The 27,519-nt window shown below is 37.3% G+C and overlaps 6 protein-coding genes and 1 non-coding gene across 14 annotated transcripts; 1 reads left to right on the top strand and 6 right to left on the bottom strand.

Annotated features, from left to right (window-relative positions):
* The first annotated feature begins 228 nt into the window (after window positions 1–228).
* LOC18606717 (uncharacterized) lies at window positions 229–1,955 on the top strand. The gene is made up of 3 exons (XM_018117699.2): window positions 229–442; window positions 545–715; window positions 1,559–1,955. Exons 1-3 carry the CDS (start codon window positions 362–364, stop codon window positions 1,625–1,627), a joined length of 321 nt encoding a protein of 106 aa, XP_017973188.1. The 5' UTR covers window positions 229–361; the 3' UTR covers window positions 1,628–1,955.
* A 42-nt stretch (window positions 1,956–1,997) lies between these two features.
* On the bottom strand, window positions 1,998–4,737 carry LOC18606716 (alpha/beta-Hydrolases superfamily protein). 5 transcript variants are annotated; one of them, XM_007040485.3, is made up of 3 exons: window positions 4,578–4,737; window positions 3,283–3,394; window positions 1,998–3,124 (listed from the first exon to the last, which is right to left on the bottom strand). In XM_007040485.3, the coding sequence occupies exons 2-3, from the start codon at window positions 3,342–3,344 to the stop codon at window positions 2,146–2,148; spliced, it is 1,041 nt and encodes a 346-aa protein (XP_007040547.1). In that variant the 5' UTR covers window positions 3,345–3,394; window positions 4,578–4,737; the 3' UTR covers window positions 1,998–2,145. The 5 variants fall into 5 exon arrangements, with proteins under 5 accessions (XP_007040547.1, XP_007040549.1, XP_017973186.1 ...); XM_007040487.3 differs by lacking the exon at window positions 4,578–4,737 and adding an exon at window positions 4,106–4,395; XM_018117697.2 differs by lacking the exon at window positions 4,578–4,737 and adding an exon at window positions 4,111–4,395.
* Window positions 4,738–5,187: 450 nt separating this feature from the next.
* Window positions 5,188–9,802, bottom strand: LOC18606715 (dynamin-related protein 5A). Of its 2 annotated transcripts, XM_018117695.2 has the most exons (16): window positions 9,449–9,802; window positions 9,287–9,350; window positions 9,084–9,191; window positions 8,890–8,991; window positions 8,722–8,772; window positions 8,401–8,462; window positions 8,035–8,125; window positions 7,775–7,839; window positions 7,475–7,669; window positions 7,225–7,344; window positions 7,015–7,085; window positions 6,696–6,921; window positions 6,170–6,220; window positions 5,844–6,072; window positions 5,573–5,712; window positions 5,188–5,480 (listed from the first exon to the last, which is right to left on the bottom strand). In XM_018117695.2, the coding sequence occupies exons 1-16, from the start codon at window positions 9,575–9,577 to the stop codon at window positions 5,352–5,354; spliced, it is 1,833 nt and encodes a 610-aa protein (XP_017973184.1). In that variant the 5' UTR covers window positions 9,578–9,802; the 3' UTR covers window positions 5,188–5,351. The 2 variants fall into 2 exon arrangements, with proteins under 2 accessions (XP_017973184.1, XP_017973183.1); XM_018117694.2 differs by having other exon boundaries at window positions 6,696–7,085.
* Window positions 9,803–11,081: 1,279 nt separating this feature from the next.
* LOC18606714 (UDP-glucose 4-epimerase GEPI48) lies at window positions 11,082–15,427 on the bottom strand. Its single transcript, XM_018118397.2, has 9 exons — window positions 15,001–15,427; window positions 13,762–13,811; window positions 13,542–13,677; window positions 13,123–13,224; window positions 12,699–12,926; window positions 12,146–12,224; window positions 11,787–11,869; window positions 11,593–11,684; window positions 11,082–11,453 (listed from the first exon to the last, which is right to left on the bottom strand). The coding sequence occupies exons 1-9, from the start codon at window positions 15,181–15,183 to the stop codon at window positions 11,360–11,362; spliced, it is 1,047 nt and encodes a 348-aa protein (XP_017973886.2). The 5' UTR covers window positions 15,184–15,427; the 3' UTR covers window positions 11,082–11,359.
* Window positions 15,428–17,056: 1,629 nt separating this feature from the next.
* LOC18606713 (Pentatricopeptide repeat (PPR) superfamily protein) lies at window positions 17,057–22,789 on the bottom strand. The gene is made up of 12 exons (XM_007040480.3): window positions 22,167–22,789; window positions 21,916–22,079; window positions 21,725–21,802; window positions 21,183–21,262; window positions 20,612–20,696; window positions 19,856–20,275; window positions 19,425–19,532; window positions 18,657–18,724; window positions 18,396–18,483; window positions 18,230–18,301; window positions 18,098–18,151; window positions 17,057–17,585 (listed from the first exon to the last, which is right to left on the bottom strand). Exons 1-12 carry the CDS (start codon window positions 22,624–22,626, stop codon window positions 17,505–17,507), a joined length of 1,758 nt encoding a protein of 585 aa, XP_007040542.3. The 5' UTR covers window positions 22,627–22,789; the 3' UTR covers window positions 17,057–17,504.
* Window positions 22,790–22,861: 72 nt separating this feature from the next.
* Window positions 22,862–22,934, bottom strand: TRNAA-CGC (transfer RNA alanine (anticodon CGC)). The gene has a single exon. It is a non-coding gene; the product is annotated as a tRNA-Ala (tRNA).
* Window positions 22,935–23,395: 461 nt separating this feature from the next.
* LOC18606712 (uncharacterized) lies at window positions 23,396–27,108 on the bottom strand. Of its 3 annotated transcripts, none has more exons than XM_088804648.1 (7): window positions 26,928–27,108; window positions 26,310–26,376; window positions 26,164–26,222; window positions 25,989–26,078; window positions 25,748–25,886; window positions 24,167–24,225; window positions 23,396–23,905 (listed from the first exon to the last, which is right to left on the bottom strand). In XM_088804648.1, the coding sequence occupies exons 2-7, from the start codon at window positions 26,374–26,376 to the stop codon at window positions 23,702–23,704; spliced, it is 618 nt and encodes a 205-aa protein (XP_088660774.1). In that variant the 5' UTR covers window positions 26,928–27,108; the 3' UTR covers window positions 23,396–23,701. The 3 variants fall into 3 exon arrangements, with proteins under 3 accessions (XP_088660774.1, XP_007040540.2, XP_088660775.1); XM_007040478.3 differs by having other exon boundaries at window positions 24,167–24,221; window positions 25,747–25,886; window positions 26,928–27,107; XM_088804649.1 differs by lacking the exons at window positions 26,310–26,376; window positions 26,928–27,108 and having other exon boundaries at window positions 26,164–26,232.
* Between the last annotated feature and the right edge of the window lie 411 nt (window positions 27,109–27,519).

Here is a 27,519-nt window from a genome sequence, read left to right as displayed (position 1 = left end):
CGAAATCAAAGGTGTTGAAAGACAAGTAACCCAATTCCTATGTGTTTTGCACAAGATAGTTGGAGGGTGGCATCAATCAGTTGGAGATCACATATTGAAGACAATCTAGTATCTATGTTTCTCTAATCCGACAGCAACAGGAACCAATGGGTGGAAGAACTTATCATTGGTCCAGTCGATACTAAGGACCCTCGTGGCTTTTAGTGACAGTTTACACAAGTCAATATCACACGCCCTCAATCGGCCCCACCCACAGCGCGCGCTTCTCTTCTACAAACCACCCCTCCCCCAATGCAGCATACTTGTTTTTTTATTACATAGGAAAAATCCAGGGGATTATCAAATAAAACAAGGAGCAACGATGAGCAAGAGACGTGAACTAAACCCAGATCAAAGAAGAGCGAAGAATGAGGGTGATCGGCGACGCCGCCGAGATCATAAAGTACACACAATTTCATACTATGAATTTTCTAGTGATTTATGATCGTTTTAGTTAAGTACTGCTGCTTACTAGTTTGTTTCTACTCTTAATTTGCAATTGAAGATGGAGTTTCAGAGACTCCAGATGGCGGAGGCGCAATTGGAGCCTCTAAGAAACGAAAATAGGCATTTAAGAGAGGAGATTGAAAGGCTGAACGCTATGTTGTCAAATCTGATGAACACGATACATCAACTACGTGATGAGATACGGCAACAACGAGAAACCGAGGAGATGGTACTGTCTTCTTCTTCTTCTTCTTGTATTTGGTAGAAATGCTTTTATACTCTTTATTTAGGTTAATTACAATATGGAAATTGCAATACCAAGTTAAGAAAGAATGCCTTGGAATTTTCAAGATTTCAATTGAGAACCCTGCCGGTTTTGGAGAGGACCTTATCATTTCTATCCTTAACCTAATAAGACGAATCTTAATTTTGAAAATGAAAAGACCCTTAAAATCATAAGGGAGCTCTATAGCTCTCCAGGGGAGCTCCGGTTCTCCCTTGGGAAGCCTCGGTGCCCTCAAGGAGCACTGATCTGGTGCTCTCAAGTTGAGCGCAGGGTGGAGATGAGTGGTCAGCCAATATAAGGGGATGTCGCCAGCTGACTTGAGAGAAAGAAAATAACAAAAAAAGCATTTTAGATATTTCATTTTTAATATTAACTCATTTAGACGATTGAGACAGAGTGCTTATTTTAAAAATAAATGAATTTTCGTATAATTTTGATTAAAATTTAATGGTGTGTGGGTATTTTACCCTATAATTAATCATGTAGCCCTTTCTGTTGCATTATATTTATTCAGTTAAGAATAGTCTTTGATTACCTATAATCATATATATATATATATATATATATATATATGTTTTGATGACAATGTCTTTTCTTAAGGATGTCAAGACTCGAGAGGTTTTGGAGAACATTGAATCAAAACCCCTTGTCCTTGTTTACTGCTCTTTACCTTGATGTTTATTTCTTTAATTCTCTCTCGAGTTGCAGGAGATGTGCATTTCATTGATCTTCTTATTCTGGAATCTTTAACTCACTGTTCTTTCTGTCCCGTTTATTTGTTTGCAGGTTGACTCATGGATTCAAAGTCCCAATGAAGATGGTGCAAGTAATGAGCCTATTACTCGAGGGCATTAAAAAGTGCTCTTACCAGCTAGCTTTTAGTTCTCTCCAATGCGCTTAGATGATGTGATCCCCTTTATGAACTTTTACCACAGTGCATACTTTATGAACTTGGTAGTCTTATAATAGCTATGAAAGTAATTTTATCCTTGCAGTATCGTGCTAGTCTTTGTGTGTCCAGCACCTGTTAAAAGTTGGGTTTCCTTTCGTAGAAAGACCAATCTTTGTGTATGTAGCATTTGTTAAGAGTTGCATCTTTTGGGGTACAAATTATGAGTTGCATTTCCTTTTGCAGAAAGACTGCAGGTCTTAGAGTGGCAATAGACTCTTTAGCATGTGAAAATTTGAGCTGTTTAAAGTAGCAACATATTTTGACTTCCTATAATTTGATAAGATAATTGGCTGCAATCAATCAGTTTGAGATGACACTGAAACAATACATGTTTCTATGTTTTCCTCAATCCACAGCAACAGAAACCACTAAAGGATTCCTCTAATGGTACATATACAACATAAATCAGGACAAGCACAAACTATTTATACTTGTAAAGGTTGCACTTCAAGTGTACTTCAGGTCCCCACCACTGGTGAATCCCATGGGCTTGCTTGAAATCTTGTGCAGGAGTTAGATTCACTGTCAAATTTGCTGAAGGAAGCAGATGCAGTGGTTCTGCAGCTTCTGCACCCCTTCCCACGACACTCATAAATAGACCTCCTAATGAATGCTGGGTTGCTAACCTCTCGATAGCCCCGGCCCCAATCTCTTCCATCTTTTTCCTATGCTCAAAATAGCCAACATATTCAGAGCATAAGTGGTCAGCAGGATTCACAAATAAACATGGTGTCCACGCAGACAAAGCAGCAAATGGATCTTCAGACCGACTCCTTAGACTGTTACCCTTTGTGGCAAGAGCAAGTCCAGCTGTGATGACACTGCCAGCAAATCGAAGTCCATGTTTCACTTTCTTATCTTTAATTCTCTCAATTGGGGCAGATAAGAATGGTGGATTGAAGAGGAAAGCTTCCAGAAAAATGCCTGTCTTAGCCATAGTCTTTCCAGCCAGCATTGCCATTGCTGCCCCAAGGGAATGGCCAGCTAACCAGACGTTTGAATCACCCACAGCAGCAACCATGTTTCGAACAGCTTGCATGGCAATCTCAAAGCGAGAAGTCTGGTGGAGACCATTTCGTATTATGTGGATATCCAACTCAAAGTCTCTTGAGAAGGAGTCTGGTTTAGTTATGGTACCTCGGAAGGCAATCACATAGTGGGGGCTTCGATCAATTGAGTCATGACAATGAGATGATGGAGGCTTATACTCATAAATGGCACCAAAGATGCAAAAATCAGCATCATCAACAAGCTGACGAATCAACTTAAAATGGAAGAACTCCCACCAAGGAGGAGCCAGAGCTTGAGATTCTTGACGTTTTTCCTGGCGGTCTCGCTCCAAAATATAGACACCCTCAACCAAACTGGCTGCTACAGACCTTCGATGATGTGCATTGGTCCTGCATGCGATAAACACAACAATATTTCAGCACATAAGACATTACCACCTGCTTAGATTAAAATAGGCGCTAAAATCCTCAAGTTCTTAGACCTTATAGATATTTGGAAGGTAAAAAGTTTCTTGGGTTCTTTCTGTTTAATGGGAGGAAGATCTTACCAATCTATACTATTTAGGTGTAAGGGCCCTGAAAGACCAAAATCTTCCCTCTCAGAGGCCATAAAAGCGTTCACAATCCTGTTCTTTCTTCTTGATATTTAGAAAGTCTAAGCTGCATGCCCAAGTAAAACCAAAGAACATAAAGCAGTCAGCAGTTCAAATTATTTCATACAATCTAAAGACTTTCCAAATAAGATGCATTTATCAAGGCAAAGCAAGTGTCAACAAGAACATGCAATGCTCCTAAATTTCAAAGGGTTCTCCAACAAGCCATCGGATGGAATCATGGAAATACATTTTAACATTTTTCAAAAGCCTGGAATATGGTTTCCCAAGTTTATTTAGAATAAACTAATTAATCAAGTAAATTTTATCATGAGAAAATTTAAACCACAACAAAATAAAAGACAGATTGGTTCCCAACCATTTTTGAACAAATAAAGTTTCAAGAATAATTTAGCACACTTTGATGTGGCAGAATCAAGCAGAAGTACCTAGACCAAATTTTACAGAAATAATTCATGCAAGCCAGCCAGTGGCAGCCACCACATAACTTTCTGAGAACCGCAAAATCCAAGTTCTAAAGGGCACCATATAAATTAAATACTACAGACTTCAGACTCTTGTGCCTCAACTCTCAACGGATGCTACAAGTTTGTAAAATCTTTTAGTAGCATTTAACTCGTCTTTTACAGTTTGTACCTGGTGAGATGGCTGTGGTTGCAGCCAAAACAAAGATTATTAAAACAAGGCAGAAGAGAAAAAGTGATCCAAGATTTACAAAACTACAAAATAACTATTAATCCTTTTGTAAACCAATTACCTTACCCCATATAAAGTCCCCTCACGTAATCTATGTTGAAATTTTTTATTTGATTTCTACTCATCATCAAATTGATGCAGATCCATAAAAACCAAAATCACCTAAGCATGATCAAGAATCAACTAATTTCAATGCAAACCCACCAAGAGAAAATGGCTAAAACTACCATTATCTCAGTGCATCTTCTTCCTCTTCCTCAAGTTAGCCATGAAACTGAAATCTACTTAATAATATTACTTAACTAACTAAATTAAAGGCCTACAAACAAACAGCATAATGAAAGATAACTAGCTTAAGACAAACCCATCAAGATAAATGGCTAAAAGCAACCAAATATCTGAATGCTTCTTCAAGACTAAAACGAAGAAAGCAAAGAAAAAGAAAATATGGCAATTCTGCAGAGTCGGTTACAAGAAACGACAATGACAGCTTTAAATGCTAACGGGAAAATATTGCAGGGAAAGATTATTACCTTCTTGAGAAATTAAAGGGAAGAGCAGATCTGGGTGACTTATACATAAGATTTGTGAAGATTTTTGTTCTGAATTTAAAGCAGTTGGTTGGCGACACAGACATAAACCAACGTTAAGATGTCTCCGTCATCCAACAGAACATTTAAAATGTGCGACCTGTCTGCTTTTTCTGTGATGCCTCAAGTGGGAAGAGAGCAACACCACAGGCCTCGTACGCAGACCACGTCGTTTCCGATACCACTAATTTTTATCCGAAACGACATCGTCGCGTCGACTTCGGACTTAAGACTGAGAGTTGGAATTTGGACTTAGAAACCCGAGGGAAAGTGGGCTTACGGTCGTGGTGTTGAAGTGGGCTTTAATGGATATTTGGGCTTCGAAATAAAAAAAATTAATAATAACATATTCAAGACCAAAATATAAACCGTAACACTTGAGACTTATCAGGAAAAATATCAGCTGCAGCAAAACGCTATTCATTTTAGAAAATTTATCACAATTATTATAAAATAAAAAGACAAGCCTTTGAAAATGACAATTTCAAAGACAAAATGAGCAGCAGCTCACAAGAGCACATTAGACAAAGCGCAAATACTCCCAGACCAAGACTGGCAAACATTTGTATATTATAGATATATATAAATGTAGCATACACAACAAATGAAGTTGCTTTCTGGTTAAAACTATTTTGCCTTCATGACATACAACAAAATGACCCTCCCCGGTTCTTCCCCAGTTACTCTGCTCATAAATGAAAGAATGATGCCACCAGTCTACTTGGACCAAGCAACTGTATCGATTTCTGCCTGTGCACTCCTGTATAATTCCAGCCTCTTTGCAAGAGCACTACGTCGCTCCATGATTGCTGGATCCTCATTCAACAATGCTGATAATCGTTTTTGCTACAAGAATTTTCCGACCAGTCAATCACACAAATCATCTGTTTCAACAAAATAAGTAATGAGAAGACGGTAAGGGAGAGAACTGTTCTCACCTCCAGTTTACCCAATTCAGTGTAGAAAAAGTCCAGCAGGCTTCTTTTAGCTTCACGGACTTGACAATAAACAATGGACTTTGGAATGGAGTGCCGCAAAGTAGCACAAACCATATTAACATATGACAAAACGGTTGTCCCTGCTCATGCATTGTCAGAGACGCCCATGATCAGCAATAAAATACATTCAATTTTAATATCATGCATTGAAATTTCAAACAACAGATATCTCTGTCCTTCAAGAAACTTCTTTTTTGTGTTATGAACCTACCAATTCTCCTCAGGTATGAGTCATTGTATCTGTCAAATATTGATTGTGTAGGGTTGCCACCCTTCTCAACATCTTGAGGAAGCTTTCGGAAGAAATCAACTGTAAGGTAACTACATTCCATATCAACCAGTTGAAGTGTTGCTTTTTTGCTCTGTTCCCTCATTCTGTCAAGAGACTCAACTGCAGCATTTCCAACCTCTACCCTCAGAGCAGGATACTGCTTTAACTCCTGAAAACAAAACCAAATTGATGGTATGAATTATAATACTCCAACAGGCATAATTTCTTTGATACATGAATAAGATATTGCATAGACAGGAACCTACTGGAGTCTCACTCATAGCCTTGTGAATCAAATCCTTCAGAATGGAATGAACCTGAAAAATGTGATAAATAAAATCAATCCACTTTGAAGTATGACTGGATGAACAGCATGACGCACAGAGTAATTCATATATTTGAAAGGAAAACACATGATGTAGTAGACAAAAATGTCCTAATATATAGTAATATTTAGTAAAGGTGCAGCAATGTATGCTGACTTTGTGAAGACTCCTCATGCTTCCTTCCCCAATATAGCAGAAAATCTAGTTCAATGCATTTTACATCCGTGATCCCTTCCCACCCATGAAATAAAAAAGTGATCTCCAGTAAATTCTAAAGATTTATATAACCTATGGGCAAGATGTGAAAGAATGACATCCCAAAATTCTCAATTTTTGAAATGGTTTTAAAGGGAATGTATCATAATTAAACTGATCCAAGTTATGATCTTTAAGAAATAGTTACAGAGTAAACTCCACATGTCAAATTGAACATAATATACCCTATTTCTAAAATTTTCTTTCATACCGCATCAACAGCAGCCTCAGCCGGACCTCTAATAGTAATTAAAGTAGATTCAATCAAACGACGATATCCTTGTTCAGGAGCTATTAAATGAGGTTGATATCCATCAGCTTCAGTAATGAGCTTCCTAATATTCTCCATTGAAAGTTGCTTGTCAAATTGCAACCTTTTCAAAGCAGCAGGAAGTTGGTTGTCGAAAACATTGTACACCTTATCACCACCAGGTCGCCTGTAACAATAATTAAAGTCAAAAAGACGGCATCCATACCTGCCAGGGCACAGGTGACTTAAGGATGATAAAAACAAGAGAATTGATACATACACGCCATCCAGATGCTCCCTGTAATTTTGATCAAAAAGACGACAAATCTCCATAATTGTGTACAATTTTCCCTGTATAATCATCTCAACCATCAGCAATTCTCAAAAAACTTAAAATCAACTGAAAGTGGAATAGCAAAAAATCCATATTCAACCAATCTGAATGTGCACCCGCACACACCCACACAGAAAATAGGAAGAGCACACTTACGCCTGCATCAGCTGCAATAGGCTTTCCAAGGCGACTCAATTCAGTTTCGAGTTCAGCAATTGTTTTATTAATAAGGGACTGAATGCCTGGGATTCTGGACTTGATTACAGTTTCCAAATGCTGACACATTAAACATGTCAACTAGGTTACTACAATTGAATCAAGTACCAGCCTGTCCTTTGCAAGCAAAAATTGAGGATTGAAAAGGTTTAAGAAAAAAGAAAACAAGCACAATTACCCACTAGCATACCTTTGAGAGCACCTTAGCAAGATGCTCAGAACCCATTCTGTGTGCAAGGTGCTTATACTCTGGTGTATTAGCAAAATACTCTCGCTCTCTGCGCCGAGCAGCAATCATGTCAACATTCTTGTTAATATCTGCTTGTGAGCGGTTCACAACACCAACCCAAGGGAATTTCAGCCTATAAGATTTTCCTTCCAAAATCTAAGCCAACAGAAATACGAATCAGAACACAATAATGCCAAAGGCTTCAAATACTCAGGACTTCAATAAGATTAGCATGTCTATATCAAGCATAAATCAACTTACATCAACTGCATCAGTACCCTTATCCATCAGATCAATCTTTGTCAAGACACCAAGTGTCCTCTCCCCTGAAAGGTTATACCAATACGAAGTATTAGAAACCAAACGTCAAAAACTCTACATATCATAGCAATTTTTTACAACATAAAAATTAAAAAGCACCCATGGCTTCGTACTGATCAACAAAGTACAGAAGATGCAAACTTGGAGGTGCCTGACAAAGAAAAAAGAATATAGCATGAACTGGCATTGCAAGAGCATACCTGTAGGGTCCACCTCACGTGAGATTTTAATTGCATCTGATGTAGCAAGATCTTGATTAGCAGGTGAAATTGCTAAGATTATACAGTTGGGCTGCATAAAAAGTCCAGGAAAAAAAGATAGTGCAGCACTATTCAGCTTTCATTCTTGCATAAATCATCAAAAAATGTACACTGCAAAGTTACCGCAGGAAAAAAGACAGCAACAACTATCCACAACACACTTTTCCTACAACTTGAATTGACACAACATTAAAAATAACTATTTTTGTAAAGGTAGTAAGCTGAAACATCATTTTAAATCTTATTGAAGTAAATTTCCTGACAACTGGAGCACTGAACTTAGACAAAAAAGACATCACATTTTACCTTCTCAATATAGGAGCGAACCATATTCTCAATATCTTGCACAATGCTGTCTGGTTGACCCTCTGCATTTAGCAAGATAATCCATCAATTTCACCTTTTAATCTAGAAGAATCTTGCTAATTATATGGCAATGAGAAGAACAAAAAATGGGGGTGGGGGGGCGGGGGTTTTAAGTGCTAAAGTGGTAAGATGCCATAGTTCTTATACTCGATTTTACATAGTGAAGGAAAACGCAATTTCGATAATTACATGTTTATAGGTCCCCAAAATATATTGCAGTCAATAAAAAAACACTAAAATTGTGATAAGCATTATACTTACCTACTGCTACCTTCGTAAGACCGGGAAGGTCAATTAGAGTCAAATTGACAACTGCAACAAATTAAACAGAGAAAAAAAAAGTCAAGACGTCAAGAAAAGGGCTGGAAATTTTACAAAGAATCAAATAATCTACCAAAAAGAAAAGAACAATTTATATCCAGATCATACCGCCGGGAGAATATATGCTAAGATGAATTGGAACACTGGAGATTTGTTTGGTTCGGCCAGTTTCTCTATCCGTCTCATCTTGAATCTCTTTCCTAACAGCAGCTATAACACAGATAATGATCAAGTTAAAATCCAAGATTACCTTATGGTAAAAGTGGGGAAAAAAGCTGAAAGGAAATAAAAAAGAAATTTACAGAAATCGGTGAATCTTTTTCTTGGAAGGTGAAGAAACTCAGCGTATTCTCTGCTTCCTTCTTCACTCTTATGAAGCTGTAACACCAAAGGTCTCCGAGTAACAATTCCTGCGTCAATTTTTAAACCAAAAAAAGGCAAAAGATCATTTCTTAAGTTCTTAGCGACGAAAAATAAGATTGAATGAGGCAAATTAATTTTTTACCGGATCCACGTGGTAAAAAATCCTTGCCGACAATGCTTTCGAGCACCGAAGACTTCCCTGAACTCTGTTGAAATTCCAATCTCAGATCAGCTGAAAATAAAAGAAAAAAGAAGAAAAAAAGTCGACTAAAATTGAAAAGAGAACGAAAGAACGGTTGCTGACCTGACCGCCGACGACGGCAATCGCCGGTAAAGAGTCCCAAAGAGTAGGCAATGCGCTTGCCTCACCGTGGTCACCAAGAGCCGTGCAAGCTCTTTGAATCTTGTTGACAAGAGATATCAAATTCTCCATTTCTTTATAAAAAAAGACAGATCGGTGCCGGTTACTAAGACGGCGTCGGATTCAGATCAGCTAGATCTGACCTGATGAAGTAAAAACGGCACCGTCAGATCTGTGCGAGAACGTAAATAAGTGCCGTCCAGAGAAAGAGAAAGAGAGAGAGAAGACTTTGCGTTTGAAGGTTTTGAAAGGGGAGAAGAATAAGAGAGTGGCTTTAAAGTGAAGCGCGTTTTAATTAATTATTTTTTTAATTTAATTTTTTTGTATTTATTTCTTCGTTTGAAGTGAAGGGATATGTCGATGACTTCCAACAGTAAAGGTGAGTCGTACGACAAGAGAGTAAGCAATGCGGGTGGGGGAGGGGTGATAACTACGATTAAACGTGGCGGTTGGGTAAATCACTTGGTTTTTTTAGCCATTGGGTAAATTGACTGCTTTGACTCGCGAGTTTTCGCTGCAGAGTTATTTCCTAGTTACTTCTTATTGCTTCTAAGGCCGCGTTTGCGTAGTTCATGTTTAAAGTTTGAAGGTTTTTATAAATATATAATTACTGATTTAAATTTATTCAAAACCATAAGGAAATTACACAAAAGGAAAAAAAGAATCCAATTGAGAATCATTTAAATAAAAAAGGACAAAGGTTATAAGATTCGAATTACCCATCATTGAATTCTCAACGATTGGTTTTTCTCCTTAATTTTCATATTTGTCTATTGTAGGAGGCTTTGCAAAATTCAAAACCCAAACTAAAAGGACCCACCATCTTTTTAAAACAAGCATTTTGGCCCAACGGCACATTTGCAGTTGGCAACACTTGGCGAATCCTCATTTCCTCTTTTTTTTTTATTATTATTTTAGTTTAAATTATAAAGAAAATGGGCAGTAGTGGACGCCTTTGCTTTCCACTTTTATCCATCCAAACAAACACTTAATTTTCTTTGGCCGTGATAAATCTTCATATATATGACGTCATAAATTGTATATCAATATCACATAGAGAAAGGCATTGAATTTGTAAAAATTATATATTTATATTCTATTATGTCCCATCAAATGAGAGAATAAAAATTAATAAAAATTTGAGAGGGGAGGAAAGAGATGGGGGTCGAAAAGAATGTTAACACCGTTCAAACAAACCCATTAGAGCCGTTGGACTCCTGCCTGCCATGGGGACCAGTAGACCGTTGCTCTTTGCCTTTTGTAGCGGTGGGCCACCTGTCCCCCCCCAATCCTCCCCAACCCACGACCCTACCCGGTTCAAAATCCAACTTTTTAAAATATTTGTTCTGTTACGCTTGCAAGTTTTCTATTAGAAAGATTATTATTTATTTTGTATTATCGCACTTATAGTTCTATTTCACAAAAAATCGTTTCCTAGATATAAAATGATATAAACACTTAATACAAAATCAATGTGAGATTCATGTCTTTCTCTTTGAAACTGTGACGTTTAGGGATAGAGGGGAAGGGGGCAGAGAGTAAAAAACTGGAACCAAGATTCTATACAACATAAAACTTACAAAGGACAAAGAGGATATTGTCATTAAAATAGTTGTAGCTCATTATAACAGGGTCAAATGAATTAACTCGACAAATAGCCAGAAAAGAAAATAGTAGCAATGAGGGGCACAACACCAGCTTCAGAGAAATCGAAGCAGCCTAAACAAAGTGCCCCTTATTCTCTATAATCGTAATACCTAAGTGATAATCGCCTATAAATCTGTGAAATTAAAGTTAAGAAAATCTAATCTGAGTGTTTTTGATAAGAATCGTGGGGTGACAAAGTCTTGGCACTCAGTTAGTTGACTCAGAAGATTCATATCCATATGGGTTTTTGCTGGCCCAGTTCCACTGATCCCTGCACATCTCCTCAATACCGTATTTTGCCCTGCAAAGACAACAGGCTTATGGTAAGAATTAGTATAAGATGATGCCACAAGATCTAAGTTTTGCTAGCAGTTACATTAACTGTACTATTTCAGGAAAAAAAGAAATTTCGAACTTTTGCATGTATGTGAAGCTCTTACGTCCAATTCAACTCACGCTCCGCCTTTTCTGTGGAAGCATAAACAATTTCGGCATCACCGGGTCGACGCCCAGCCATTACAAGAGGAATTTTCTGATAAAAGTAAACAAGTTGGCATGTTAACTCTATACCAAGAATAACAAATAAGTACAACTCCAAATATGAATAGACAAAAACCAAACAAGGAAACAACACCTTTCCGGATGCCTTTTCAAATGCAGCAACCATCTCCAAAACTGATGTTCCCTTTCCTGTTCCCAAGTTGTAGACCTCACAACCTGTAATAGCATATAGCTCATAAGCACCACTTTTACAGAATGCTATCCTTAATTATATGTTTATTAACATATGCTGTTGAAAATTTTCATAATTCATTGATCTCACAAACTAACATCATCAAGGAATAAATAGTTGCAATTACAGAAAAATAACAATCAAGAAAGAACCGATAAAACCACTCCCATATATGACTCTGCCCTGTTACAATAAACAGATTAGTTGAGGCATTCTAACAGAATCAGATGCATTCTAACAAAACAAGGAACCAAACATACCTATATTCGGATCAGATAATTTACGTAGTGCAGCAATGTGCCCATCCGCTAAATCAACAACATGGATGTAATCGCGTATCTGAAAAGAGACAAATGATCAGCACTTTGTCACTAGTGATCAAACCTTGCTCTGAATGCTAAAAAAGGAGCCAGAGCTTCATGGGGGTGGTCTAGCATGTTAGAAGGAAGAAAGGATTTGCTTAAAGGAATGATGTAGCAAGTGGTGAATGGGGATTCAGTGAATATGTCGGAAGATGCATCAATATCCAGTGTTAAGCAGTATAGAATAAGTATAGAGGGATTCCAAGAAGATAGTAGGAGTTTAAAGGTATCAAGCTTTATTGAGAAAGAAAGTTATAGCTGGAAGCTGGAAAATTCAAAATCATATACAGTCAAAAACAGATTTCACTATCCGAAACAAATTCTTAAATATGAGAAAAGACGAGACCCCGTAGGAATCTAACATCATGGTATACTGACAAAACTTTAGCCTGCTGGACAGATTATATTTCAAAAAGATCCATAAAGTTGGCAACTATAAATCAAAACTTACCCCAGTCCCATCCTTTGTTGAATAGTCATTTCCAAACACTGTCAATGCTGGTCGCCTGCCAACAGCAACTTGTTGCACAAAAGGCATGAGATTGTTTGGAATACCACGGGGATCTTCACCTATATGGCCACTAGGATGTGCACCAACTGGATTAAAATATCTTAGGAGTATGATCTTCCATTCAGAATCAGAACTGCGGATATCACGACACATCTCTTCAATGAAAAGCTGAGAGACCAACCATGTCAGAAATGATTAGATGACACTATGGGAGAAAGAGTCAATTGACAAATGCCTAAGTACTCATAAGAGATCCCTCAACAAAACCAGTAAAAGTATAATAACCATTAACAGTTCCTTCTTTATCCTTACTGTTTCTCCAAGTTGCTAAGGCGTATGCAGTTACAAAAGGCTCAGTACATACCTTGGTTCGTCCATATGGATTCACTGCAGCCAGGGGGAACTCTTCTGTACATGGAACCTCCTTTGGCCAGCCATAAACAGTAGCAGATGATGAAAATACAAGCTGAAATGTATTAAATTAGAAGAATGGTCAAGTTCTAAAACTCAAAAATGACAATCCAATTCATAACTAATTGAATTATACAAATTCAAAATCTAATTCCAGATTCAAAAGGATCATACTTATGTGATATGTTCTGAAGAAAATGTCAATGAACTTAATCATTGAATTGATCCAGAAGAAATCATAACCCTAGTTTTAATGATTTCCTTATAGTAGAAAAGCAACAAAAGGCCAGAAACAGCATTTTTGTTCTTTTTGCAATAAACAAAGTTATGTAGCTGCAGAACATATCACATAAGGAAGGGAGAGAGAGGTACATTTTTACATCCATGTGCAGCCATTAATTCCAATAGAGTGATTGTTCCAATGAGATTGTTGTCATAATAGAGCAATGGTTTCTGTACACTTTCACCAACTGCTTTTAGTCCAGCAAAGTGAATCACAGCATCAAACCTGCAACATAATCATGTAATAATCTTAGAGATTGAGCAAGAGGAAACGGCAAAAGAAAAACCACATATTGATTTCTAACAGTACTTTGTTTTAGCAAAAAGTTTTTCGAGTGCTGGTCTATCCCGAAGGTCCATCTGCAGTTGAAAGCAGAGGTTCAAATATTAGGACCATCAAAGATTTATATTCATAACAAATCATGGGCATGTAAACAATACTTTAATGACATAATATTTTTACAATAATTCAACAACACATGATTGATTATGATTATCGGCCAAAATCAGACAAATATACATTTGATTCTTAAAAGGAAGCAAAAACAAAACATAGAGATCCTCGAAGTGCAAGATTCCAGATAAATCGTTAACAAATCTTAGTACCTAAAAAGGTAAAAAAAATTCCTAAAATAGCAAAAACAATTTACTTCCCCCTAAGACCCAGTATAAGTTACTTTACAATAGAAAAATTAAAGTGTAAACTTTTAAACGTCATCCCAAAAGCAATTTATAACTGATACAGCCGACTAGTGAACTAGATCCAAACATTCCCAATCAAAAGAAAGCTTCAATAAATTAAAAAAAAAAAAAAGAAGAAAAAATACAGATAAAAGATTTAAGAAAGAAACACTTTTGTAGTTACTTACTAACGTTATAATAATTGAAACACGAAAACAAACCAAAAGGGCTTTATTTATTTATTTTTTTTAATTTAAGGAATCTTCACCTGACAACTCAGTAACTCTGTTTAATCAAATTATGTAGCTCACTAAACTGATCAATTTGAACAATAAAAGGCATAACTTTTTCCACGTGCATTTGAAGCAATCTCTGATTAAAAATTTTTAGAAGCAATTATAACTTCTAAATTACCATCGTAGTTCAATGGAAACAAAGCCAAAAGTAAGTCAATTCACTAAGTCCTTCAGCAACCAAAACTAAAGCATTTTAAAAAAGCATGTGAAAACAAAATAGAAACTGAAAAGTGAAATGTCGTCTACTGTTGGCAATTATTTCACCAATTTTTCGCCTTAAAAAAAAAAAAAAAGACATTCAACATCATACCGCCTAAGTTTTACAACGCACCGTGTTGCCAGCTATAGCAATTCAATTATCAACTAAGCCTAAAAATAAATCAAATTTAAACCAAATAGACTCCAAATTAACTACGAAAACATAAAATTAAATAAGCCTTAATTCTCTGGCACCCAACTCAGCAATCTCTCATTAAAATAATTACAAAATTACACCTCCAGACATCTTTTCTTTTCTTTTTCCTAGAAAAAAATAAAAAACGAAAACCGGTGAGTTCAACCGTTCAACGAACCTGAAGAAAAGAAAGATTTTTGCCGAATTCACCGGCGAGTTCTTCGACTCTTTTAATAGCAACCTCCGAGGAATTATCTAGATTATCAACAACCACCGCTCTGTAGCCGCCTAATAGCAACTGCAACACCGTGTGGCTCCCAATATAACCGGCTCCACCGGTCACCAGAATGTTTTTCGACATGATCGATCCAATTAAGAAAAAAAAAACAGAGAAAAATAACCGAAGACAAAACCAGAGAGTGGAAAGAAACCGAGAGCAGAGCGTTACGCTTGTAAAGGCTTTCTTTTTTTTCCTTTGAATTAAGGGAGAGAAAAGAGGGGGGAATTTATACTGGAAGGAAGGAGAATTGGAAAGAAAAAGGAGAGACCGAAAGATAGAGGAAGGAGATAGGAAATGGAAAAGGAAAAGATTTTGTTTACGTTTCTGACTGAGGAGAGATAAAGAGCTTAGAGGATCGGCCACGTGTAGAGATTTTGTCTACTTTTGAAGTCCAGGGAGTCTACAGGTTACGTGGCAGTTTCAGATCCGTTTGGACCAAACTAACCTTCTGGTACTTTATTTTTTGCCCCGTTTGGAAAGGGATATTCTCGGGGTTTTAATAACTCTCTTAATTATTTTTATATTATTTTTTCCAGAAAAATCGGTGAATTTATTGACCTTTTTTTCATTTCTGGGACGACAAGAAAAGAAAGAGTTCAATGGGACGTAATCAGAAGTCAGAACAGAATAAAGAAATTAGTAAATTACCATATTAATACGTAATTAATTAATAAGTATTAATAGCCAAAATGAATTTACAATCGAGGATATGAAATTCTGCTAATTTACATATTTAACCCAAACAGCAATCCCTTTTTTATTATAGAACACATGAATTATGTTGAAAGCTGTTCCTTATTTCGAAAGAGAAATTAGTGGTATGACACTTCTTTTTTGTAAATGTACCAATGAGAATTGCATGAATAAATTGCATTATCATGTGATAGGGCGGTGGTAGGCATTAAGAAATATTGGAAGTGGTCCATGGTGATGGAAATATTTGTAAATATTATATAAATAGCTTTGATATGCTAATTCCGTTAAGCTCCTCATGTGTCATAAACTCGCAATCAATTCCTGTGTTGGGAAAGTGCAATCCAGCATCAATGATACCTTTGAAAAGAAGGTAATAAAACCATTTATGATGAACAAGGAAAGGAAAATGCTTTTGTGAATCATGACAACTGAAAAGGATGCTTTAGGTCAAGTGATTAAAAGGGCATTCAATACCGTATTTAATGTTTCATAAATTGGTAATATCCTAGTTTGTATATATGGGGGAAAAAAAAAGGGGAATTCTAAATCCCAGTCAAGAAATTTCGATGACCCCAATTCATGGCAGAGAATAAATTCTGTGGGACTTTGGCCATCTTTTCCTAAAACTTTGAGAATCTTGTTGTTTTTATAATTGCCTTTTTGCAAAAGGAAAGATAAGATACGGAAGTGCCATAGGTTCGTGAATGCCCCGGAAATGAGCCAGAGTCCTAGAAAGCTTCAGGAAGAACCAGTAAAAACGGAATCATTAGGGGCAATGACAAAGGCAGAGGAAATATTTTAAAGAGGGAGGGTTTCTTACCAAGTCCAAAAGTTTAGACTTTTATGTCACTTAATCACGTAAAATATGGACAGCACGAGGTTGCATGTTACTTTTTATCTTATAAATAAATATATTCTCAAATTCCTAACTTTTGCATACAAAAGCTATTGCCATCTGAAACGTCCTGGTTCCATGCATCGAAAGGAGAAAAGGAAAAAGTAAACAGAAGAAGCAAACAAGGAAAAGAAGAAGGAATGGGTGAAGAGATTGCACCTAACCTAGTTGGATTGGGTTTCGTGTCACTTAGAGCAAACGGGCACTTGGTTAATTTGGTGGCGACAGGTGGTTGATAGGCCAACAGCACGAAGATAGACGTGAAACCCATTCTCTTTTGACTTCTTCGAATCTAACAATGGGCGCAAATAGAGAACAATTTAAATGCCACCAAGAACCAATGATTGAAAAAGATATGAGAAGTTACATGAAAACTTTTTCAACCCCAATTTTCCATTATAGAAGAAATTATTATGATTTGATGCTTTATCTGTTTTAGAATACATACATTTGCTGCAAAATTTACAAGTGCCAGGCCAGGATCAATTACATATACAAGAATCTGCGGTTGGAACCAAGCTATCCAGCAAGTTGTTGGAATGGCGTTTTGCTGTGACTAAGGCAGGTAGCCAACTGCCAAGGTTCCGTTGTTCACCTTCTCCTAAATCCGATCCAGCATAGATTGAAATGCTTTGGAAGTTATATGGATCATTGTCAGACATTCGATCTCCAACATCGATGGCCCGATTTTCAAAGTGATCCAACTGAAAAGGAATGTCCTTGGGCAAAAGGCAAATGATGCTGCCACCAGACTGATGCTTAACCATGCTAAATGAGTGTTACTTGAATCAAATGATTACTAACTAGATATCTAAATCTGTTCTGTTGGTATGGATTGGGAACTAAGTAATTTTTCTGCCTCATCATTTGCTTCAGCTTGGAGTTTCCATTTCTGCATAAACATGTTAGAAGAAATTAAGAGGGAGGAAGAAACCAAACAAGAGTCAAACTACACCATGTGTTTCAAATCCATGGTAGATACTAGGTCAGCAGAAGAGAAATGGCATGCCAACGGTAGTAGTAGAAACAAGCTGCTGGGCGGTATAGAACCAGAAAGAGAAAGTTGCACCCGATCATCAGTTCATCCTACCTGTAGGCTGTAGGCTAAGAAAATAAAATACTAAGGGCCTTTGTCAGGAGTTGAATTGAGTTTTTATACTTGCTAAGAGCCTCATATGATCTCTTGGCAAGTAAAACCTTGTCTTTTTGTCCAGTTCCCTGACTTCTAAATTTTTAATATTAGATATTTTCATGAGTTTAGGATAACCAATTTCAATCAGAGCGTTGTGGGATATCCCAAAACACACAGAGCTATGTCTAAATCCACAAGCTTTATATCGGGAGAGGTGGGGGGGGGGGGCGCTATAAGTAAAAAGAAAATTGCTTTGAGAGATAGAAACATGCCTCTTCAAGATTCTCCAGCTCCATGATTTGTTGTATCTGTTCAGCGATAGTTTCCTATAGAAAAAATCACTTAATTTAATCATCAAATGTGCCAGGTAAATGCAGAGAAACAAAATATAGACTAGTGCTCACTGCATTGCTTGCTGCTTCAGCAGCTAGAACATCAGAGTCCATTTCTACCTCAATTTCAATCATTGAAGAGATCTGATGAGTAAACAATACCACATATATCAACCTGATGCAATTCATAAGAATAAACAGAAAAGAATTGTTAAGGTTTTATGGTAGAAAGACATACTCTTGCATAACTATCAATGAGTTCAATCCTTCCCCTTAGAGAATTCTCCAAGCCTTCTCGCACCCTTTTGATTCTACTTCTCCGGGCACTGGAAACAGAGAACAAAGAAAACATTGTTTCACCCTACTGAAAATGAAGCAAGTGACCTGGAGGCTTGAGCCATATTAAAACACATGATGGCCAATGAGAAAGATATTCATCTTAAGAACAGAAGGCATAATAATCAAAACAGGAGTAATAAGAATGTTTAGAGATTTTCACCGATAAGAAGATTCTCCTATGGCAAAAATTTTGTTATCCAATTGGCACATGCGAGCCAACATCCAAACCTACACATGAATGAACAAGCTTCTTGAATAAAACTTCAAAACACCCTAGGATGAAGTGACATCGAAAACAACTATGGTTAATGAATGATTGAGGAGTACGATTTATCAAACATATATATTTTTTTTAAAAAAAAAAGTGTGTTGACAAAATATACATTCTTTCAACTTATATCTAGAAGATTAAGACTTCATCCAGTCAAGCTCATACTTCAACACCAATATACAATATGAAAGTTCCCGTGAGAAAATTCACAGGCAGCAAACAATAAATTTTGAAGTTTCAAGTTTAAAATCACATGTAGTTAGTTTTTAAAAAAGCCAATCTTCAAAATACACATTTGCAGAAGCAGTAAACTGAGTACATAATCTTCATTGACTGACATATAAGAGTCAACTTCATGTATCAAATTTCATGACTGTCTTTGCAGATGCTCATTTCAATTTGCTTAATGGGAAAAAGACGTTTACATAAATCCGAATTACATCCTTAATTCTGTCATTTCCTATGCAAATTTTCAAAATAGTAAAAATTTCAGTTTAACAAGATTCTGCTTCTGGACTGCCAGGATAGGAGAAATTATGATTTCCATTCCAAGCACCTTAGGGCCAAAGTTGAAACTCTGGCAGCAAGTGTCCCAAGTGAAAGACCTAACTAGGAAAATAGTTAACTATATTACAGTTGCAATTCGCAAGACCATACCTCTTTTTCAGCAGCTTCTTTTAGGTCCCTGATGCGAGACTGCAGTACATCGTACTGAGATAAAAGTTGCTGCTTGATAGCAGTTGTTTCCACCGATCTTTGAGGAAGCTGTCACCATCAATAGACAATGAGTATGCATTTATTCTCTCTGAGAAAATTCCTGAACGGCTTCCATAGAAATAGCAGAATCAGATTGCGGAGCTGAACTACATATCCTGATTGCTATGAATAACAAATAATACCTAAAATCACTGAAGTGATGCTATCAAGCAATAATTAGCATTTAAAACAGAAAAGTGGGAACTTAGTGCTGTGAAAAACTTGAAATTAAATGATAGCCTTAAAAAAGGGTTGGAATCTTGATTATACCAGGGTTTAAAGGTTTTACAAGCAGAATACTAGAACTAAAGCAAGCCAAGATAATAGCTTACCATATTCAATTGGGGAAAAATCACAGCATTTAAAGTTGCTCCAACAGCAAGTGATCCTACAGCAGCAACTGAAAGCAATTGTGGCAAGCTTGGGTCTATTATTCCTGAGGCAGCATCTCCAGCAGCCAGAACAGTGAGAATTGGAATGAGAAAGGCAGGATTAAGTAAGGACGAGTTTCCATCTTTTGCAGGGGCTCTTAATAATTGTGATTCCCGGCCATCTGTGTGGTTTGTCAGGCACATTGGTTCTCCAGGGTAGAGGTTAGGGTCCTTTGGACTAAACTTGAAGGGTCCAACCTCTCTATAAACATTTGAAGGAGCAGCACAAGCAATGGTTACCCTTTCTCCTTCTTGTGCTGGGAGATCAACTGTTTCAGTTGCAAACCTGTGTGTACGGGCCACACCAGAAGGAGTTTGAACCTGAAAAGAGGATGAGGATAGAACTGATTAAAAAAGGGTTGGAGGGGCTGAGTACATAAACTAAGAATTTGCAGCTTAAATTAAAAGATTTGTGAAGAAAGCCACTGAGAGTAATAAATCATATAAAGAGCGTTCAGGTTTTGGCTTCAATGATGAGAAGAAAACTCTAAAGATCCTGTCACATATTGGATCACTAGATTCACTGATGAAATAAAAAAGATTGCAAGTCGCATTTTGAATGATCATAATTTGACACAAGAACCAAGTTTTGAATCCAAAAGATCAAATTGTCAAATAAGAGAAGCAGAATGACTCAACAAGGTAAAAAATGCATACCACAATAGAGTGAACAGCAGCAGGAATGCTTTGCTTCAGTATCTGCAGAGATTTTAGCCCCCTTTTCCATGCTGGAATCTCCATGCTGCGTTCGGCAGGAGGAGTTCCTTAGAAAAAGTGAATATCCCAGCATCAACACCATACACGTATATATTGTGTTATCAACATTAAAACCAAAATAAAGAAAATATTGCTAAAGTCTTTCAATTTCAACTGATAAATATAGTGCATTCATAATTGCTTATGCAAAATAAGTTATGGCAAGTTAAAAAAGATTCAACCACAGTAATCCAGCAAAATACTTGATCCTAGTGTTCTTTTATGAATAAAGCAACGTGTCATTTTCAAGGTATTTGGAAAGTTTATTAAATTTGCAAGGTAAGATATGGACACACTATATATTAATTAAGTATGTCTATAGTCAACCATACTTAAATTATATACCACGGCTGGTAACTCACTTAGCTAAGGAAAACAAGTTTAAAAGCCATGAGTAAAGGAAAATGAGTTTACATCAGTTGGAGAAAAGGCAAACATCCTAGTAAAGTAAAGCAAACAGAAATAAACCAACCTGATTTCCTCTGAGTCAACACTAACTATGTTGCCAGAAACAAGCTCATACTTGTAGCGGCATTTGGCACAACATACAATCTGCAGAAATGCATAGAAATAGATAGTAAAATTTTGGGTAAAATATGCATGAATTCTGGCTTGAGCATCAACAATTTATGCAAAAAATTCTATAGAGGTGCAGAAACACAGGTTGAAAATTCAGGCTACCTCTGGATAAAAGCTTGTTCTCTTAGAAGCAGAATTTCAGAAAGAAGATATTTTGGAAACAAGAACAGTAAAGAAAACATTAGAAAAAGAGAACAGAAAGTTCAATTTTCGCAGTAAGCAATCAATAGGGCAAGTAAAAATGTGTTCTTCTTTTTTTCTTCTCTGGTTCACACCATAATCATGCAGTTGGCATGTGTGCATAAAGGGCCAATATTATGCAACTACAACCTAGATTTTGTAGCTGCGGTAGCACTCTTAACAAACTTTCCAATCCTGGAAGTTGTAATTACAGAACAGGCAATAAATCAGTACCAAAGACTTCAATGTATATACCTGAATTCCAAGTTGTGGTTGAGCAACACCAACAGCTATGGTACAAATGGGACATCTTACAACCTTCCCAAAAGGAACCTACCGAAAGATTAAAGAAAAAACCAAAAAGACCCAGAAGGTTTGTTCAATCAGAGTTATCAAAAGGAACATCTTTTATAAGTAAATAGAAAGAACAAAATTAGCTTTTATACCTCCTCACCAGGAGAAACTCCTATTCGGCAAATATCATCGATCATTCTAAGAGCATCAGAGACCCTTAACGATACTGCCAAGCCCTGAACTAATGTAGTGTAGATACCGACATTGGGTCTTGACCATTTCCATCTATCAACCAATGGCCCATTCTCACTTACGCCTATCACCAAAAACATTCGATAACTAGAACAGAAAGACAATGTTTTTCGTGTTTTAAGGTTAAATAAGAAAAAAGAAAAAAGTAAACCTGTGTCGAAACTGGAACGCATGGAGTAGAAAACAGACAAAGCCAAGTCAGCATTGTTACGATCAAGCGCGGCGCTTATTATCAAACGACAATCAGAGCCACTCACAACGCCGCCATATCGTTGTTCACTGCTTTCACTCTGACTCTGATCGATCATTTCCAGTGCTTCGTCCGCATCTTTAGTAGCCGAGACTCTGCTCAGTAACTCCTCGTTTAAAACGGAGGTTTCCTCCCCTTCAAGGACGCCGTTTGATTGGGTGTTTTTTAATGAAGCTCTGGGTTTGAAAGGTTTGTTAGTTTTGAGAGAAGAGAGGGAATTGGTGCGTAAAAGGAGAAACAAAAGAGTAGCGTTGCTGGTGCTGGTGCTGTTGCGGTTGTTTGGAGAATATTCGGGCAGTTTTGTGAAGATTGGAGGAGAAAAGCGAGACAGCCAAGGTGAAGAAGCTATGTTCAGAGTCATTTTATTTTCCCCTTTGCTTTTACAAGCCTTAGAACCAGAACTAGAGTGTTTTCTTTAAAAAAAAAAAATCGTTTCGTTTTTCTCACTTTGGATGAAGGATGAAGATGATGAAGAACGAGAGGTTCAGAGGACACATGGAAATAGTTGTTTTATGAAAGGATAAGCATCATTCCCATTGACAGGTCACAGGTGATCGCCCACAAGATAGGAAAAAGGTCGCATTAAAAATAGCAATTGGAGGTGCGGGGAATCGAACCCCGTGCCTCTCGCATGCGAAGCGAGCGCTCTACCATATGAGCTACACCCCCTTAACGCTGGCCTGCGGTCGTACTCAGAATCGCTGCAATTTACTCTATCACATCTGGCCAAAAACAAATATTTAAGAGATTTGGTATCGGACAAAGAAGACAGCATTTGCCCAATCACTAGGTTGATGCAATACAAATATTCCGATACAAGAAATTATGTGTCTCGATGGCCTCTTTCACTGCGCACTGTTGAATACCGTTTACCGAGGGAACTAGGCCTACCAATGAATCACCTCTTTGAGCACTAGCTCAATGGCCTTTTCCCCAAGAGATACCATTGACCACATGATCTCGGTAGGAGCAGAGATACTTGTTTTCCACTCTGCATATTTTAAATCGGCGTAACATATTTCGGTTATAGTTACTTTGGGCCATGCTAAGGGTATGCCGCCGTCTTGAGAGGATCCACGATCCATCCATTTGTTAACTTCTTAACTAGCCCCATGGATTAGAAGATGATGTTCTGGAATGGATGTTTCATTGCCTAAAAACACCATTACATTTCCCCAAGTGCTCAAGAGGCACAGTTCGAAGAACCAATAGCAATTGAAAGAACACTACTATACATCGCTAGTTCAGCAGAACCTAAAAAGTACAACTGAATTGTCACATTCTCACATAGAAAGCTAGAAGAGCAAGTTGATAGCAAATGTTGAAGACAAGAAGCCAGTATAAAGCAACCTCAGATTAGCATCCACGTAGTAGGCAGAAATGACAGGATAGAAGAGGGCTCTACACTTCTCCTAAAGGGATACATCTCACGCACATCAGTTGCCGAACCGGCCCCTCCCCCAAGGCATTCTTTGCCGGCCACCACCATTGCGTTGTGCAGTATTGTGCTGACGTGACAACACCCTCATTCGCTGTTCCTTCATATTGGCAAACAGCGAATCCAGCGTCTGAGGCCTTTGCTTAGTTGCTACATTTCCTTGCTGCTCCTGCTGCTGCTGCTGCTGCTGCTGCTGATGTGGCTATAAAGGTAAAAATTGCTCACTAGGCATCAACCCAGAATAACAAATGCAACAAGCAATTCATATAAATGACTACTTGGGGATTGACAAGAGATCCCCAATCTAATTGAAATTGTACACAATTAATGTGCAAAGCCAAGTTGTTAAAAAGCCACCAATTTAAGAAAGAATCTATGTCCCAACTCATGAAAGTGAATACATTACAAAGCCCCCACAGATCACGTAATCAACCGTATAACTTCCTTTGAGATAAGAGAATACCTTTGCAGCAAAGCCTCCATTTACAGCCCTCCTTTGGACGGGTGGTGCTCCAATCCTGCACCCAGAAGTGAAAACCATGAATGCATAACTGAAACAGTTCAAAACAATCAGAGAGGTAAGTCCAACAAGAGACTAGCTTTCATCCAACATGCCAGCAACCAGTACTATAGCATTGAGACTTGAGAATCTTACCATCATAGGAAGACTATATTTATTTCCAATAAACAGAAAGATAAGACAAACCATCTGTAATATAACTCCTTTCTATTCCAAAAAGCTTTCCAATTCAACAACATAATCGGGAGTCTAAACCAAACACCGGAAATGATTTGCTATCACAAAAAACGGAGAGAAAGCCCTCCCATGCAGGAGCAGAACTGGGGAAAACCACAAGGGTGAATTCTCCAGACTGTCGGACAAGCAGCAAACTTCCATTCGAGCAACCTCCAAGCCCACCTTGGAAAAAAAATCAACACATCTCGTAGATGCCATGAAAGGTGCGAAACAGATGTCAAATTTACATCTAAACAACTAGATAAAATCAACTTAGCCCTTTCAACATTCCCCAACCCAGTATTCTTCATGCTTGGTTATTTAGAGCTCAAAGATTTCAATATGGCGCCAGAGGCAGCAATCTGTTCTCTTCGCCAAACTTATCCATTTTTTCTTGAGTATCATTGTGTCAATCAATCCATGGTCCTTAAAGATGATAAGACCCAGCCATAAATTTAGCAGGTAAGAGAAATCCTAGAAATGATGAGTAAAAAGAAGTATCAACAGTTGACTGGAAAAAAAGGGCTAGTTAGATAAACCACATGCCTCCAGACTAGTTAAAACTAGTAGCGTACATTGACGGATATGCAACCTCTCATAAACTCCCAACAACTAAATTCATCAAAGAATCTGAAGTGGCCAAAACTACTTGATGAAGAACATCGAAACCAATGGAATGACCGAGCAGATAGAACTACATAATCCATTAGCGTAACCACAAACTACCCAACTGACATTTCTAGACAGGTGAAGAGTTCGTCCAATCAGATAACAAGCCACCTACACAATCTTTGCATGCACCCATACAGCTCTTGCACGTTGCAAACATCAAAACACAGTGTCATGTAGTTCTAAATCCACCTCCTTCAAACATGATAACAACAATCAACAACTTGCTACTCAGATACTTCAATATCCAACCCAAAAGGCAGAAAACTGATTCCAAATTAGGCATGCCCATGAAAAAAATGAAATAACCACAGATACGAAGCTTATGCTACAAGCATGGTATTTTGGGTAGTATGAACAATAAAAAGCCAATACTTCAAGATAATCCCAAATTTGGCCACTTTTCCACAAGAAACCTAATCAAATATTTGGGAGTTCCACATAACATGCAACTTGAAATAAGTTTAACCAGGACCACATTGCAGAGGTCATCAATATTGTAGAAGATCCATGTTTTACCTGCTGCAATGATTCAACGATAAGATGGGCAGTTGTTATAAATATAACTATTCCAGCTATTAGAAATCAAAGCTGCTTGCATAAAGTAACAATATGAGCTAAGCTCAAAATCCTTATACCTTGGTTTATTCATATTAGCCACCCTGCTACCATTAAAAGCTCTAACCCGAATTGGGGCAATTGCAGCCCTACGTGCGGCCTCAGCTGCCAAAGGGAATCGGTTCCCCTGGAAATTTGACCTTCTTTGCGCGAGAACCCCCTGATTAACACACATGGAGCAGAAAGGGTAAAAAATTTGACATCAATGTTCACACCCAGAACATATATAAATTTATCAACAACAGCAATAAAAATCACACACCTGTCTGAGAGAGGACCGTGAGTCCATATACTGTTGCACCTTCAAAGCCTTCTCTTTAGCAGCATTATTCACAGGTTTCTGACTTTTAATCTGATGGTAAAGAAAAAACATATTAGAATATCAACTACAACATGTGAAACAATAAAAATGTGTTTCTAGAGTAAAAAATTCTTACCGGAGCCCTTTGCTGCTTCTTGGCTTTAGTTGAATTTTTTGACATTTTAATGATATCATCTAAGTTCATAGAAAATAAAACTAATCAATAAACAATTTTCCCCAAAAGAAAAGAACTTAAAAAGGTACAAACAGCTAATAGCTCACCCAACGTCATATCCATTTTCTTTTCTGTGAGTGCAATTGCTTCACTTGTAAGTGGTTTAGCCGCCATCTGACAAGGTCAACAATTTATTCCAAACAGTACATGGAGAAATTCGAGACAAGGTAAAAAAAAAGAATATCTTTAAATTAAAATTAAAAAAAAAGGCCAGCTCAATCTTCAGAGACAAAACACACAAGCCTTACTAACAGGAAAAAGAACGCCCTCAAGTAATTCTAAAATCAAAATTATACAACATACAATTACTTTACATAATAAATAGCTTTCATGATAAAAATTAAAAACAAAAAATACCCCTCAAATTTTTAACAATTACAAAAAAGAAAAGCCGCTGATATGTTAAAAGTGCATTAAAATTAGTCAAACAGAAAAAGAAATTCTTCGTTTTCTCACCAAATAAACAGAAAAAAAGAAGTAGCACATAAATCTGCAAAAATTCAGAAAAGAAAAGAAGAGAAGAGAAGCCTAGCCAGCCGCCTATGGCTGCCGCAGTGTTCAACCAATCAAGAAAAGAACTCACCAAACAAACAATACAGATATCGATTTGCAGATAATACGCGAGAGAATCAAGAAAAAGAAAAGGATTAAAGAAAGAAACGCACCGATTTCGAAACGAGAAATTCAACGAGGAAAGCGAAACGAATCCAAGACTTGGGTGAAGCTGGGGCTAGGGTTAGGGTTTTCGAAGTTACTTTCTTCGAAAAAGGCAAAAGAGGGGAAAAAAATTGCAGTGGTTTGGATGCTTCGTGGTTACGCCAACAACAAAACGAGTAAACCGATTAGCGGAAACTGGTATTTATATAGGGCCGTTGGATTGGCGGATTTCAAGTTTCATTAAAATTAAATTATCGATCGTTTGATACAATTAGATTTCAAGTCCGTCTTTAAGTAGGGACGATAATAATTACGTCATAAAAATCTTCTGGGCAATTACGGAATATTCCGAGGACAGCTCAACATCACGTGGTTTTAGATAGTATTTGATAAATACGAGCCCGCCACGTCATAGATTACGGCTTATGCTTATTCGAGGGAAGTAAACGCCTTTACGTGGCGTGCTGTTATTGGGTTTTAGAGGTGATATAACTTCTTCTTTTTTTGGCTAAAAGGTAATTATCATACTTTTGATCAACTCTCTTACAAAATATAAAGTAATAAAGCAAAGAGATTTCCAACCCTTATTGCCGAAGAAAA

Source organism: Theobroma cacao, chromosome 3 (genome assembly GCF_053813885.1).
Source record: "Theobroma cacao isolate CCN51 chromosome 3, ASM5381388v1, whole genome shotgun sequence".
Taxonomy (NCBI): domain Eukaryota; kingdom Viridiplantae; phylum Streptophyta; class Magnoliopsida; order Malvales; family Malvaceae; genus Theobroma; species Theobroma cacao.
Note: the sequence above shows the minus strand (reverse complement) of the source record. Positions and strands in the feature narration are given on the sequence as shown.

Coding starts and splice junctions, on each gene's coding strand:
- LOC18606713 (XM_007040480.3), bottom strand. CDS start 22,626: ATGACTCTGAACATAGCTTCTTCACCTTGGCTGTCTCGCTTTTCTCCT. Junction 22,080..22,166: donor GCGTTCCAGTTTCGACACAG/GTTTACTTTTTT, acceptor TTTTGGTGATAG/GCGTAAGTGAGAATGGGCCA. Junction 21,263..21,724: donor AACCACAACTTGGAATTCAG/GTATATACATTG, acceptor GCATTTCTGCAG/ATTGTATGTTGTGCCAAATG.
- LOC18606717 (XM_018117699.2), top strand. CDS start 362: ATGAGCAAGAGACGTGAACTAAACCCAGATCAAAGAAGAGCGAAGAAT. Junction 443..544: donor GACGCCGCCGAGATCATAAA/GTACACACAATT, acceptor TTGCAATTGAAG/ATGGAGTTTCAGAGACTCCA. Junction 716..1,558: donor AACGAGAAACCGAGGAGATG/GTACTGTCTTCT, acceptor ATTTGTTTGCAG/GTTGACTCATGGATTCAAAG.
- LOC18606716 (XM_007040485.3), bottom strand. CDS start 3,344: ATGGCCTCTGAGAGGGAAGATTTTGGTCTTTCAGGGCCCTTACACCTA. Junction 3,125..3,282: donor CACCTAAATAGTATAGATTG/GTAAGATCTTCC, acceptor TATCGCATGCAG/GACCAATGCACATCATCGAA.
- LOC18606715 (XM_018117694.2), bottom strand. CDS start 9,577: ATGGAGAATTTGATATCTCTTGTCAACAAGATTCAAAGAGCTTGCACG. Junction 8,992..9,083: donor AAAAAGATTCACCGATTTCT/GTAAATTTCTTT, acceptor TCTGTGTTATAG/CTGCTGTTAGGAAAGAGATT. Junction 6,073..6,169: donor AGGCTATGAGTGAGACTCCA/GTAGGTTCCTGT, acceptor TTTTGTTTTCAG/GAGTTAAAGCAGTATCCTGC.
- LOC18606712 (XM_088804648.1), bottom strand. CDS start 26,376: ATGGCGGCTAAACCACTTACAAGTGAAGCAATTGCACTCACAGAAAAG. Junction 26,223..26,309: donor GAAAATGGATATGACGTTGG/GTGAGCTATTAG, acceptor CTATGAACTTAG/ATGATATCATTAAAATGTCA. Junction 23,906..24,166: donor ATGGAGGCTTTGCTGCAAAG/GTATTCTCTTAT, acceptor TTACCTTTATAG/CCACATCAGCAGCAGCAGCA.
- LOC18606714 (XM_018118397.2), bottom strand. CDS start 15,183: ATGTCGAAAAACATTCTGGTGACCGGTGGAGCCGGTTATATTGGGAGC. Junction 13,225..13,541: donor CTGCACATGGATGTAAAAAT/GTACCTCTCTCT, acceptor AATACATTTCAG/CTTGTATTTTCATCATCTGC. Junction 11,870..12,145: donor ATTATCTGATCCGAATATAG/GTATGTTTGGTT, acceptor ATGCTATTACAG/GTTGTGAGGTCTACAACTTG.